Source organism: Pelecanus crispus, chromosome 26 (assembly GCF_030463565.1).
Source record: "Pelecanus crispus isolate bPelCri1 chromosome 26, bPelCri1.pri, whole genome shotgun sequence".
Lineage (NCBI taxonomy): Eukaryota > Metazoa > Chordata > Aves > Pelecaniformes > Pelecanidae > Pelecanus > Pelecanus crispus.
Window position 1 is genome coordinate 1,062,920 of NC_134668.1, and position 14,344 is coordinate 1,077,263.

At 60.7% G+C, this 14,344-nt stretch overlaps 1 protein-coding gene across 1 annotated transcript in view; it reads right to left on the reverse strand.

The window, feature by feature from the left end:
• LRP1 (LDL receptor related protein 1) overlaps nt 1–14,344 on the reverse strand; it is a 93,767-nt gene that overhangs the window by 59,524 nt on the left and 19,899 nt on the right. The window contains exons 3-6 of the mRNA XM_075724875.1: nt 8,335–8,472; nt 5,595–5,714; nt 4,482–4,610; nt 3,951–4,214 (exon numbers count right to left, since the gene is read on the reverse strand). Coding sequence (XP_075580990.1) covers nt 3,951–4,214; nt 4,482–4,610; nt 5,595–5,714; nt 8,335–8,472 — 651 coding nt within the window. The remainder of the gene's footprint in view (nt 1–3,950; nt 4,215–4,481; nt 4,611–5,594; nt 5,715–8,334; nt 8,473–14,344) is intronic.

A 14,344-nucleotide genomic window follows, 5' to 3' on the forward strand; every position in this document is an offset into this window, starting at 1 on the left:
GGGGATGGGGACAGGCTGGACCCCAGCCCGGTGAGCGGCCACAGCGTCCCCGCACCAGGCTGCGGTGGGTTCGGCTGCTCGGCGGTGCTAGCCAGGGGCTGCCTCGGCCCCGCGGCGCAGCCACCAGCACCACCAGCACCACCAGCAAGCCCCACGCGTCCTCCTGGTCACCTCCATACCGGAGAGGTGCCCAGGGCTTCCCAGCCACCGCAGTCGGCTCCGACTGATGGCGGAGAGAAATAATTCAGTTCCAGCATGAGGTCTTTTTTTTGTAAGAGAAATAGATGGAAGACTTCGCCAGCCTCTGATTTTTTAGTGTGTCTCTGGAAAAAGACCTGGGGGTAAGGAACCGGCCAGCTCAGATCAACTGAGAAAATCACTGCGTGTGAAAAATGTCCACGGGCAGCGTGTATTTGGGAACCAAGGGACAGTCATGATGAAAAAGTGCATTGGTACTCAAGACTGCGGATAGAAAAAAAGAACTTAGAATTGCAAGGACTAGGGGAAAAGCAAAGCTTCAGAGTACAGTGGGTCTTGCCAAGCCCTGTTAATAGCATTCATCTCCCACAACACAAATGACACTAATCTCTCTGCAGGAAGGGAGCGGGGACAGAAAGGCAGGGAAGCACGGCTGCTATCGGAGCGGGGCTGTGACATCTCACCAGCCCAGACCTACCCCTGACAGCTGGGGGCTGCTAATTTCCAGCCCTTCAGCATCAGTCTTCCCCCATCAGATGCCAACTCAAGCCCCATTAGCAGCAGGCACCAGGGAAGCCTGACTCCTGCTGTTAGCAGATAATGCCATAAAGAAGCAAATAAAGAGGGAAACCACTAATTGGATTCACAGGTCTCTCCAGTGTCCTGACAGAGAGGAGCACGGGAGTGACATTATCTCCTCATCACAACCCCCAGCATTGGACCCAGGGCTGGGGGAAACTCATTTCTCCGTCTTGTTTGTGCTCGTGAACAAACCCTGCCTCGCGAGGACGTTTCCCCGCACATCTCCAACCCACGGCGACCCAGGCGAGGCCGCGCGGGCACGAACGCAGCCCCGCACGGGCAGCCACCTGCCGAACACAGCGCGGAGCTGCACAGCCTGCCGGGAGCACACGGCAAAACTGTGGAAGGACCATTCCCTTGGGAAATAGGAATAAAAAGCAACTGGGGCCACGTAGCCAACGAGCAGCTCGGGGCAGCCCCGCTCCCACCTTCTCTGCATCCCAACCCGCCACGAACGGCACCCGCCGAGATGCGTCGCTACCGCAGGTCTCTGCCACGGTCCCCAAGGGAGGGCAGAGGCGGCAGCTCAGAGCTGGTTAACGGAGGGGGTGAAGGGAGGCCCTCCATCACACCCTCCCTGGGCAGGAGGAAGACCTGCCAGGACGCGCACAGGAGCTGTGTTCTCGCTCCTTCCGAGGTGCGTTGGATTGTTATTGCTAATGCAGCGTTGCCAGACGGCACGCGTCTGTCCAGGCAGCACGGACCCGCCGGAGCACAGTCTGCAGGGAAGGAGGCTAACAGCACGACCGCAGCACGAGCTCACATCTCAGGGCTGAAACTCAGTGCCCGAGTGTGTGGTTGTGCTCCGCAGCCCAAACCTGAGGTCGTTTCACACTTCACACCGGAGGAGGGACCCCTTCGCAGCTCCTCCGCGAGCGGCCTCCACCCAACAGCAGCAGGAGCCGCTGGTCCGCCCTTCCCTGCGGATGGGAATGCACCCGTCATCCCGGGGCAAGGGCAGGTGCTTTCCCATCCAGGTCAGCTGAATTCCCCTCTTCCCACCCTGTGCTATCGCAACCCATCGGGAGGCCGAGCAAAGCAAGGCACCTTTTCTTGTTTGGACTTGAACACGCTCTTATTACGAGCTCCCTTCCCCTCCTGACCGTAATTAAAAGGTCGTGTCTCAGATTAACGTCCTGGAGCAACCCAAAACATCTGCCCCAAAGGCCTGCCAGGCCGACGACCTCAGCTGGGTACGGCAGAGGGGCTGCGGTCGGTGCCGCAGGTCCTGGTCCTGCACCGACGCCTCATCACCACTTGCTCGTGGTCAGGGTGGCCGCTCCTCCTGCAGCCACCTCGATTCACGAGCCGGGTCACCGATCCCTGGGGCTGCTGCACCCTCGGCCTCGTGCCATCCACGGCCAAGTGAAGGCACCCCAGAAAGCTCAGGACCCTCCCAGTGCGGCGACCTGGCTGCGGAAAGGCACCCAGGCTGACTTAACACCCCGAAACCTCCCACCCGAATCCCAGCAGTTCCCCTTCCCCTGGGCCAACCCGCAGCTGACGGCTCACGTGCCATCCGCGAACCACGGCCTCCGCTGCAGCTCCCACCTACAGGATATTACAGCGTTAAAACTGAGCTTGATGGGAAAAAGAAGCGCACAGCCAGAGCTTTACATGAGGCTGCTGTCTGCCCCTCTGGTGAACTACGGGGAGACCAAACTCTGCCTGAGGAAGCCTTAAGAGAGCAGCCAGAAGGAGCACGTGAAAGCAGAGACCTCCTTAAACCATCGGCGGGGGGAGCGGAGGGCAGAGCTGAGCCCCATCCTGCCTAATTTCAGGCTATCGCCTGCAAGAGCAAAGGGTGAGGCCTCTCCCTAAAAATACACACTGCCCTAAAAATACACAGTGCAAGCTTAAATTAACCATGCTGCACACACCCTCGGCAGTGCGCAGCGGCCGGATCCTGCCGAGTCCCAGCCCCAGCGCAAGCCCGAGCGGCGGCAGGGGCCAGCAGGTCCCCGTCAGCCTCCCGACTCGCACCCCACGCTTCAGCCAGGGCTTCAGCTCGTTCCCCCTCGGTGGCCGGGCACCGTGACATTGCCCTCGGCAGAGAAACGCCCTCGGCTTCGAGATCCGCCTGAGCCCTTTACTCATTTGCAAACATTGGTTCACACACGTTCATGTAATTTGCTAGGTTAGCGATTGCTCATCACGTAACAGCACCCGCATCTCTGCGGAAGAAGGGGACCCCTCTTGCATCAGGCACTGCACGGTCTCCCCCTGGAAGCACCCCTAACTTCAGGAGGCAAAAGACAGCGGGAGGATGACACCAGGGAAGCTGGGGGCTGCAAAACCTGACGGAGATGCACTACAAACCCCAGATACCCCAAATCTCTTCCTGACTGACTTGGTCTGTGGTTTCATAGGATAAAATCGGCAACAGTACAACACCAGGAGCAGCTTCCCACATCCCGGCTGTACGGCTACGGCACCCACCTACCTCCCCTCTCGGAGGGACCCCACCAACTGCTCTGCACCCGTGAGAGCACACGTGAAAGGCTCCTCAAAGCCCGTGGCTTCTGCTGGGCCCCCTCCCCGGGCAGAGGCTCTCGGGAGAGCGGGCACGGGCACGGACCTGAGTCAAAGAGCACCGAAATCCCAGCAAGTAACTCTCCTTCCTGTTCTGACTGCTGAACTGGGACCAGCAAGCCCAAACAGGAGACGGAGCTGTAACCACACTCATTACGGCTGGGGAGACACAAGCAGAATGAAACCACCGTCTGCCACTCACGCCGGTGACTCACATGGCCGCCCAACGGGAGGCCCTTCTTGGTTGGGGTTTTGTTCTCAGTCACTGCTTGGGGTGGGGACCAACGCCTGGTTTGACCAGGAGAACATGGGGAGAAAACCAAGAGAGGAATGAGAACGGCCATCCCCGAACCCGCTACACAGGTACCATCTCCATTCCTTGCGGTATTGTTCTTCCTCATATACTCACACAAAGAAACCACAAAACTTGCCAGAAATAACAAGAGGGAAAGAAAATGAAAGCCAAAAGCTACGTTTGTGCTGAAGCCTCGGTGCCTGGTCCCGTGGAAAGCTGCCTCCTACCAAAATACACCCCAACCTCACCCACCGCTGACTGGGGATGCTCAGGCCGTCAAAAGGAGATGGGGACGGGGGGAGCAAGGGCTGGGAGCAAGGTCCAAAGGGGAGCGGGTACTCACGGTGTAGGCTGAGGGAGATGTTGATGGAGCGCTCTTCCACGAAGCCCTTCAGGTTGGGGATCTTGGCACACTTGAGGATGGTCTGGGAGGCACTGTCGCCCACGTGAACCCAGCACACCGTGTCTTCAATGTAGTTGAAGTCCATGGCTGTGGTCTGCTTGGCGCTGGTGGGGGTGATGTTGGGCACAGGGGCTCCGCTCAGGTAGGTGGCCAGGATGTTCTGGGAGTTGGCGATGAGCAGCACGGGAGGACGGTCCACGGGCTCTGGCAGGGAAGGGAGAGGAGAAGGGTGGTCATGGCAGAGCACCCAAAGCTCATGGCTGCAAAGCCCTATCAGCCTGGCCCTTTGCTCCAGTGAAAACCAGACCGCGACACGCAGCCCAACACGTGCAAGAAGGTGGTAGCACAGGACAGGCCTCAGGGAAGAGCACCCTGAAGTGAAGAACCGGGGACAGGGGTGCACACACGGCAGGAGGCCACGGTTTGCAGAGCTGCCCAGAAGCAGCACGCTTCTCCTGCCAAGGATCTCACCGTTCTTGGCTTTGCAGGATCTGTTATCAGGCTGTAAGAGGTATCCTTCAACACAGCTGCACGTGTAGGAGCCCTCCGTGTTGGTGCATGTCTGGCTGCAGGTCCCATAGATGGTGCATTCATCGAAGTCTGGAAAAGAAGGCAAAAACCCCAAGGTTTGGACTAGCAAACATCTCTCCTTAGCTGCCTTAAGAGGGAATGAAGGCTCCCCCTTTTCTCCAAGGCAGAGCTGCAGGGGAGGATATGATCCCCAGGCCGAAGGGACTGGTCCCAGCAGAATTCCTGGCCAGCGTCACCTGGTGACACCTGCAGGCAGCCCCCAGCTTTCTGCTCCAGCATCAGCAGCAGGGCAGAGAAGGGACAATCCCTGCCTCACAGCTGAGCCTTTTCAAGGCCTAATTATCCACCGCCCCTCCCCCCTGCTCTGCAAAATCTGCACCTAAATTTCCAGTCTGAATTTCTCTAATCTTCAGCTTCCAAAGCCCTGGCTTGCACGCTGCTCTTTCTTCTGCTAGATGAAAGAGCAGTCTCCACCAGAGAGCTCTTGCCCCCAGAGGTGCGTGCAGGAGCTGATAAAGGCCCCTTTCACCTCTGCTCAGATAAATGAAAGAGACGGAGCCGCTGCAATCTCTCACTTCCAGACTTGTTTCCAGGCATGGCATTGATCTGATCACTCCTCGCTGACCCTCTCCTATTTTCCGGCATCCTCTGAGGCACGGACACCAGAAGCACGTACAAGCCCAGCGATGGCCCCTGACTCCATATGCAACGGCAAAGCCTTTTCCTGACTCCCTCCCAATATTCCTCACTCAGGCTTTCAGGAGCTGCATCCACATAACGGCCCCACGGCGGCAGGGAGGCAGTGTCCCGTGCCGTCAGCCCCATGTTCATAGAATCATCATCGAATCGTCGAATCGTTGAGGTTGGAAAAGACCTTTAAGATCATCCAGTCCAACCATCAACCCCCGTCAAGGTCAGGGGCTGCCGAGCCCTGAGTCCCTCTGGCCGCACGGCCAAGCCCCAGCACTGCTGCCGAGACGGCGGCACCGGCCACAGCCCAGAGGAGCAGCCGGCACCGTGCTGGGACGACGGCTCTGCCCACCCCGCACCGACCTTTGCAGCTCCTCCTGTCCTCGGCCAGCTGGAAGGAGTTGTTGCAGTAGCAGGCCGGTCCGCTCAGCGTCGGCACGCAGTGGTGCTGGCAGGCCAGGGCCGTGCAGTTTGCTAATTGTTCTGAGGAGACAGGGAAGACGGAGGAGAGAGGATGTCACCGATGTGCGAGCAGGGACGCTCGGGTGAGGAAGAGGATGGACGCCCGGGCCCTGGCACTGGGCGAAGGGGACCCCCAGGCACCCCTCCGGGCTTTGCTGGGGGCCTCCACGCTGTCCCCCTGCTCCCCAACGGGGAGGGAAGGGCCGAGGCCCTCAGCAGAGCGAGGGGAGGCTGTAACGGAGGCTGCTCCATGAGAGGGGGGTCTGAGCAGCCCCACCCGTCCCCCAAAGCGGCTGACTCGACACCGCTTCCCGCCGGGAGCCCGTTGTGGCCGCAGCCAGCCGAGACCCGGCACCCCTCACGCAGGAGAGCGGCGCGGGACTCGGCTCCAGGGTATCCCGGGGGACATGGATCCCAGAGGGACTTCGGGGCAAGCTTATCCGGCACACCCTCTCCGCAGCAACCCCCCTCTAACCAGGGCTGCAGGGAGCCCGGGGACCACTCCGTGCCAGAGATGCTGCGGTGCAGGCAGCGGCGGAGCGCTCGGGCAGGCAGCTGCCGGACGCACCGGAGAGCCCAGAGCCCCCCAGCCACCCGTCCCCCTGCAGAGGCAGCACCGCCCCGGCGCCAGGGTCAGGGTCAGGGTCGGGCAGCCCCGGGGCAAAGCTGGGACCAGAGATGCGGCTGCCTGGCTCACCGCCTCCCGCGGCTTCGTCTCCATTATTAGCAGTTGTCACGAACACCAACAAAGCCCCCACTTGCCCAGCGCTGCCAACGGGCAAGGGGAGGCCGGGGCTGCCCGCCTCACTCCGCTGATAAACGGCAGCACCCTCCAACTTCATCAAGGCCATTTAGCAACGGGACCTCCTCAGCCTGCTGTGAGGGACGCACTCTCAGCCTTTCGTTGGGGGGTTGGTTTACGTTGGGTTTTATTTTCTCCCTTCCTCTCCTCGCCCTGCCCGACCCAGTCGCTTTGGGTGCTCAGAGGGCGTTGAACTGGGTCCCAGCAAATCTGCTGGCGGAGGGGAAACGGCAGCCGCCCAGCCACGAGCCTCTCCAAACCAAAACCATCCGGCCCTTTCCACGTCCCCCTTCGCAGCCCGGGCTGGATGGAGCAGCAGCACCCAGGCGCTGTGAAAATCCTGCCCCTCGCATGTGGAACCGTTTAATAAGCCAGGCAGGGCCCGGCCAAGTTGTTTACAAGGTTTATCGGCTTTGGCAGGCCCAGCTATTCATTTCAGATTCTTATCTCTCAGCTAAAGCACCCCATGCATCCAAAAAAAAAAGAATAACCCCCAAGAGTGCCAGGTCTGCGGGAGGGGGACGATGGGGGAGTCTCAGCATGGAGGCTCCGATGGCATTTCCACCCCCGTGGATGTCTGCAAGGGCAGCGGAGGCTCCCCGGCTCCCCGACGTGTCTCTGCACCCCTGCGGGACAAACCTCCCGCCCGCTGCAGAGGGAGCGAGCGGCCCCGGGCAGAGGCCAGGTGCAAAAGGGCAGCAAGGGGAGCGGGACGGGGCGGCACGACGTTCCAGCAGCCAGAGCACGAAGCGGGGCAACAGCTCATCTCCCCAAGCCCCGGGGCAGAGCCCACAACCAGCTGCGAGGAAATACCTCCCTGGGGCGGCACCGCCAGCTCCCCGCCGGCCGGCTGGCGGGCAGGGAGGACCTCGGCATCTGACACAAGCACTAAGCAAGGGGTGACGTCCCAGCGTGCCCAAACCTGCGAGCAGCAACTGTCCTGACACGGGGCCTGCCCACACCCAGCCCTCACCTTGTGCGCGCTGGTCACGTGCTGCCCAGTTATGAAAAATCAGATCCCACTTAAGTAATGAGAACTATTAGTGCAATATTAATTGTCAGCTCGGGAACAGCTGCAGAACCTGCCCTGGGCTCCTCCCGCGGGAGCCGGGCAGCGGAGAGGAGCTCCGTCGCAGCCCTGCGGCCGGGTGGGAGGGAGGGAGCCCTTCATTCGGGGCCCGGTGTCCCACACCTGGTTGGGGCTGAGCAGGACAGGAGCCCTCCACCCCAGGCAGAGGAAGGGCTGGGGAGAAAAACACGCTCGCTGCTCGCCCAGAGTCTGCAGAGACCCAGCTCCAGGGGTCAGCCCAGGACAGGCGTTTCTGAGCGACTAATCTGCGCACCAGCGAGCCGGCGCACGCTGATTTAGGGAGAGTTTTCCAGCAGGATTAGCAATCGGGGACAGGCCAGGAGTGGGGACAAAGCTCCTGGAAATTAGGAAAAAAACATACCGGTATCTCTTATCTGACCAGAACCCCAGCCCTCCAAGCTTTTAAACCCAGGAGACAATGCAGCTATTTAATGGCCTGCAGGCTCAGGAATGACGGGCATTTCACTTGCAAGCGGCTCTGGCTAATCTCTGGATCTGCCACCGGCCAGCCCAGCGCTGAGCTGCCCCGCGCCAGCTGCGCTCGGCTGGGAGAGGGGAGCACGGAGCGCGGTGGCACCGGTGCAAAGCCGTTAAACAAAACCAACCGTACAGCCAGAAAGCGGGGACAACCGGGGACCTCGTGACTCTTACCATGGCCGGGGAGGAAAGGAGGCAAAGGCAGCATCTCACGGGGCAGCCCCCCTACCCGCAGCCCCTCTTTGACTGCCATCCCTGCCCCGGACACCTACCCCGACAGTGCGGCCCCTCGTCGGAGCCGTCGAAGCAGTCGTGGAGCCCGTTGCACAGTTTGCTCATGTGAATGCACAGCTCTGTGCCCAGGCAGTTGTGCTCGTTGGGCTGGCATCGAGACACCTTGCTCTGCGGACCTGCAAGACAGAAAAAGGCAGAACTGTCACCGAAGGGAGAGCGTGACAGCTCTGCAACCCCATTGCCTGGAGGAAACACCCAAAACTTCGAGGGAACTCTTGGCCCCCCCACATTGCTCTGCTGCGACTCCAGCACCCGCTGGACATGGCCTCGCACAGCGAGATTTTGGGTAAAAGCTCTTAAGGGGTTCAGGGAACCTCACGTTCCCCAGGACATTTGTGGGAACATTTTGCGGTAGCCGACAGCAGGCAAGCACCGCGCTGGCAGCAAGCCTGCAAACGCGTTTGGATTCCCTCTGCCCAGACGTATGTTAAATCCTCCTTGGTTTGGATTCCCCTGCCCGGCACGTGCCCCAGAGTGAAAGCAGCATCCACCCAGCAAGACCAGTCCCAAATCCTCTCAGCTCCCACAGCAGCTCGAGGCCAGAAAAGGCTCAAACCAGGCTCTGGCCCCTCCAGCATCCCTAGCTCTCCCCGGAGGAAGCTCATTACACAGACACTGGACTTCCCTTTCAAAGCAGGCAGGACCGCTGCGGGCACTGCTCTCCGGGGAGGAAAAGCGTTGACCCGTCTGGGTGAACTTTCCCTTTTCCATCACCTCCGTGGCACATGGCCCAAGCAGGAGCATCGTGCGAAAAGGAAGGAGACCTGGAGCAGCCGGGGCGGATGGGGACCCCCCACCCAGCCCCAAAGACTGCCGTCGGTGGACACGTGCCCACCCTCAGGAACAAGCCGGGTTGACGGGCTGGGGTCCCAGGCAGAAAGTGACCCCGGACCTCAGCAGCCCCAAACTCCCTGTTTCAAGCTCCCGCGGGTCACATCCACGCCGGGCTGCCCGGACGCACAGCTCTGGGCACCCCTCACTGCAGGGAGGGCCGGGGGCACGCAGGGTCAGGCAGCGCCGAGCACCCCGAGCACAGCCACGCCGGCCCCCGCCGCCCCAAGCCCTCCCTCGGGTGCCAACACGCTCTTTATTAAGAGGCTGCTGTGCAGGCAGGCTTGCGGGGGGTCGTTAAGAACCAGGGCTATGCGACACAAGGAGACTTAATCTCCATTATTAACTAGAAAAATTACAAAAGAAGCAAGGCTTTATTTTTAAGCTTCTCTGAAAAGAAGCATGGCGTTGAGACAAACAACAAAATACACCGTAAATCGATTAACATCCTGAAACCCCGTTAAAAGCTCCACCAGCATCCTTGGCTCCAACGCTGGAAGGCAGCTTGCCTGGGGGTGACACGCTGACGGCGAGCCCCGGCACAGCGCTGGCGCAGCGTGGGCTCAGCGTCGGCGGCCCACCGGCACAGCACGGCACAGCACGCGGACCGGAGCGCTCTGCGAAGCCCAACTCCCCTCCGCAGGCTCTCTCTCCTCTCCTCCCCGGCCCCAAACCAAAGTTTCACTTTAGGGCCTGAATACGCAGCGTTTCGCCAGCTCTCGCTGGAGCCACCAACACGCCTCTGATGAGTCAACGGCAGCGTGCAAGCGAAATGCTAAAATCCCATTTTACAGGGAGACAGCGGCTGTTTAATGCCTCGCCCTCGCATCAGCAGGGCAGGCGGCACATCAGCCCCGCCGGCAGAAATAGCTCCCCGAGCTCCCCGCGGACCACCCCGTCCGGCGCAGCCGGCAAAGCGCCAGGTGAGCGCCGAGAAAGGCACCTGCGGCACGTCACGCGCCGAGCGCGTCGTCCAGGCACGGTCCCGTTTTAGAGAGCTATTGAGACCAGCAGTCACCTTCATCGAAAACTCCACCTGCGGAGTTTGTCCTAAATAAGCTGAAACTCTCCTTGGAGAGGCGCGTTACATCACGTGCAGCTTGCAGGGTCCGGCCCAGCGCTCCGTGTGCCAGCACATCCTCACCCAGCACAGCTCCTGCCCCGCCAACGCGCTCCCGGCAAGCAAGGGCTCGGTTTCGCTCCCTGCGAGCTGTCGCTGCGGAGCTACGCTAGACGTGCTTTTAATCTTAATCCGCAGGCTCCCGGCAGGTGAAGCTCCAGCGGGGGCTAAAAGCTCTCAGCAGCACACGTGGCTGCGGAAAGGGCACTGCAAACCCCACGGAGGAACGTCGGGACCGCAAACACCCTGGGGCAGGCAGGGGTAGTCCTGGCTCCTGCCTCCAGCCCGGCAGCTCAGCGTCCCAGGGCTGCACCGGGGCTTCTCCCCCAGCCTCGTCTCCCAGCACCCCGCTGCCATCCCTGTGCCGCAGCCCCTGTGTGCAGCAAGCGGCTGGCGTAACTAAGGGGAGGCCAAGGTTAAAGCCTGGGGGTGGCTCCTCTCGGAGCCTTCTGCAGCAGGCAGCTGCGGGGGCTCTGCCCCGGGCACAGGCAGGACTTGCACTGCCGGCGCTGCCTGCGTGCCCCGCGGCTCAGCCGGCAGCGAGGAGGGCGAGGGAGGAGGAGCCCATCTCGCTCCCCTGGGCAAGGGCCGAGGGGCGTTTGGGTGAGGGCCGGACAGGACCCGCTGCCTCCGACCCCGTAGTTCTCCCGACCCTGCACAAGACCCCTTCGCACGTCCCAGGCAGACGCCTTTGCACACCCATCCCTCCGTCCTCCGGACTTTGAAACAGCAAATTGCTACTCAAGGAGCAGCCGGAGCAGGCTGGGTTGCTCCTCTGCCTTTCCCAAACACACCACAGCCTTTGCAGAACTAAAAATCCAGCAGGAAATCTTCAACAAGCTGCCCCACAGCCCGGCACGCTGCTGCTCCTGCAGAGATGGGCAGGAGGCTCCCACGGCAGGAGCAGCTCACGAAAACCCCCGCTAAGAGCACGCAAACACCGCGCCTTGCAGAAAGGTTGCCCACCCTGCCACGGCGAAAACGTCACCCCCTTCCATTTGTCCGTCTTGTGCGAAGTGACTACCTCTGGGCTGCTGACACACGTGTGTCGCTTCTTGCATAAAAGCTGCCCGAAGAACAGAAATCTAACGGGCTCCAGACGCCAGATCACTCCCCTGCACACAGGCCGCGCGTCAAACGCGTTCCAGTATGTTTCCAGTTAGCCGACTGGCTCGGCACTGGGGCGATGGGCTCCTCCGGGATGGGGGGTACGGAGCTCGGGATGCCCGGGCTCCATGGCAGCCAGCAGGATGTGGGTTCCTCCTCTTTCCCAGACCCAATCCAGGGCAGCCAGCAGACGATTCCCAGGAGAATTTCTTACCAGGTGCTGCTTCATGGCTTTTTTTTTTCACAGAGGGCTGAACAGCAGCGCTATCTGGGCACGGAGTAATTGCAAATTAAGGGTTAATTAAGTAGTATCAATATACCGGCCAAAAGAATGAAGGCACTGAAATAAAGTGCACAGTTCATCAGTCAAAACTGATCTGCCGTGTCCATTATTCCCCTGCAAAGAGCCTGGATCAAACTACTTATCACAAACAGGGCAGGATCTACAAGCCACTTTGTTTGCTTTTGACTGTCTTGGCGCACTAACAAATGAGCCAATTTATTACATGTGACAAGCCTGTGGTACACCCCAAGGAGCTGAATTAGACAGAAATTTTTAACCTCTAAAAACCACTTAAGAAAAAAAAAGAAAAAAAAAAAAAAAGGGAGGAAAGAAGAAAAGCAATTCTTCCTCCTGTAAACGCAGCCCGTATTTGATTTGGCAACAGCCCAGAGAGACACAGATGTGGGGGAACGCGAAGAAGGACCGGGCAGGAGGAGCTGGCAGTGGGACGGTCCCGCTCGCCCGCCGGGACAGGCGGCAGCGCCAGCAGCCGAGCACCAGCGGAGCTCACGCAGGGAAGGTCCCGTTGGCATCTCCCGGCTGTGCCCGGCGCCAGCGCCGCAGGAAGAGGAGAGCAAAGGCTCGCTTGAGACACGTCCAAACCCGAGCAGGGCCACGCCACTGACAGATCCAGCACGGGGCCGGTGCGGCGAGACGAGGGATTTGAGACCCGAACCCTCGGACCGATGAACCGTTTGATGCCGAATCCTCACAAACATCCAAGCGACCGAAGGCTGTGGACCCACAGATCCGTCTGCAGCAAAGCAAATGGCGCCGCTGTCGTGCGGCCAGAGAAACGCGCGCCGGCAGCTCGGCTGTCCCGCTCGCGGGCAAACCCCCAGCCTGGCCAGGGCACCCAGCTGAGCCGGGAGAGCTCCAGGCACGAGGCCAGCCAGGATGCAGTGGCCAGATGATGGCCATGGCTGAGCCACAGCAAATTCACTTCTCAGAGTCCCTCAATTCCTTTGATTTTCAACAGGATGGAGGCTCTTGTCCAAGTTTTTGTCCCCCCCAGGAAAGCTCCATGGCGTTAAAAACTGACTGACTGGGCAAGAAGCGGGTACGAGCCACTCGCGCAGAGCACAGCACCAAGCTCGGAAAGGGAACTCTTCCTATGCTCAGCTAACACGTGAGCAAAGCCAGCAAATACTTAAAAGGATTCCCCAGGGAGGAAAACCTCGCACATAATAGACGGCATTTCAAGAGACTCTGACACGAGTACATTAGTGCAATGTAAATAACCCTGCTGTGCTGCCAGGCAGCGAAAGGGTGCGCCAAGCAGCGTGCAAGAGCTGTGTTTGCAGACTGGGCTTAAAAAAAGATATTAAATAATAGTAATAAAAGTCAATCTCTCCCTGCCAAAAAGATAAGGAGGATGAGAGCCTGCTGGAAGCCCCGGTGCTGAAGTGGCGTGAGAAAAGCTTGCCTGGCAATCCCGCAGATCCCGGGCTCCGCGCCCTGCGTGTGCCGACAGGTCGGACTCCGCTCATGCGAGCCCAGGCAGGAGCAGGCAGGCAGCAGGCAGCGCCCTCCATTCGTACCCCCTGCCCGTGGGAAAGGCACAGATGGGCACAGGCCAGACGCGCACCGGCACTGCGCCGAGCGCTGCCCGGCTGCCGGCGCAGAGGAGCCAGCGGTGACGGCCGCTGACCCCAACCTCCACGTCCCAGAGGACACAGCGTCCTCCTGGCTCCCGCCCGGTGCTCCCCGGGCTAACGCGTCCTGGGGGCTTCAAGCGGGAACTTGGGGAAGGTGGGCAGAGTCCCTCAGAAAGGTCAAGCCCCTCCAGGTCCCCAAAGCTCAGCGGTTGCGTCTGAAGCCGGGGAGGGAACCGCTCCCCAGGAAAAGAGCGCTTCCGAAGTTTAGGGTCTGCGGTGGCGATGGAAACTCGCGGACTCTGTCCCACATGTGGTGGGCAGGGCGAGGAGAGAGGAAATGCTGGGCTTTGGTCTGTGCTCTGCAAGAAGCTCTCACTTGCCTGTCCTGGAAGTACCGAGCACATACCGAGGGGCACACGGTTTGTGGGGGTCCCGTGGCCCCTGGGGAACGAGCTCCCCTCCTCTAACAGGAGCTGCGGGTGCTCAAGGCCTCGGGGGACCGAACAAACCTGCGAGCGTTCCTACCTCCATCCCCCGAGGCCACGACGGCCGCGAGGCGCGAGGTGCATCCGCAGAACCGCCAGCCCTCACCGGCCCTCGCCGGGCCGTGGTGCCGGAGCAGGGGTCGGGGAGGGGCCAGGCGGGCAGCGGCGGGGGATGCTCACGGCCGGGCTGCGCAGGACACCAACGTTTTCCAGCTCCCGGCGGGGCGGCAGCAGCCGGAGCAGGCAGATGTGGCTCTGCCTTCCCTGTCCAGGGGGGAGACTGCCAGCCCCCACCAGTGATGCCTTCGCAGTGAAGAAAGAGGAAGAAAGGGAAGAGGGAAAAGCATCCGAGGGGTCCGTTTTCCGTTCACCTGTCCGTATGGCTGCGGGGGCGGTGAAGCGAGCGCAGACACGCGCAGCAAGCCGAATACATCAATCAGGACGGATTTCTTCCAGCCAGGGAAGGGCCTCTGAGTCCTCCTGCAGTAATTTTCCAGGGCTGCTGATTGACTGGAGCCAGACAGCCCATTCCAGCCCCCTCATCCCTCCCACGGAGGGGACGCT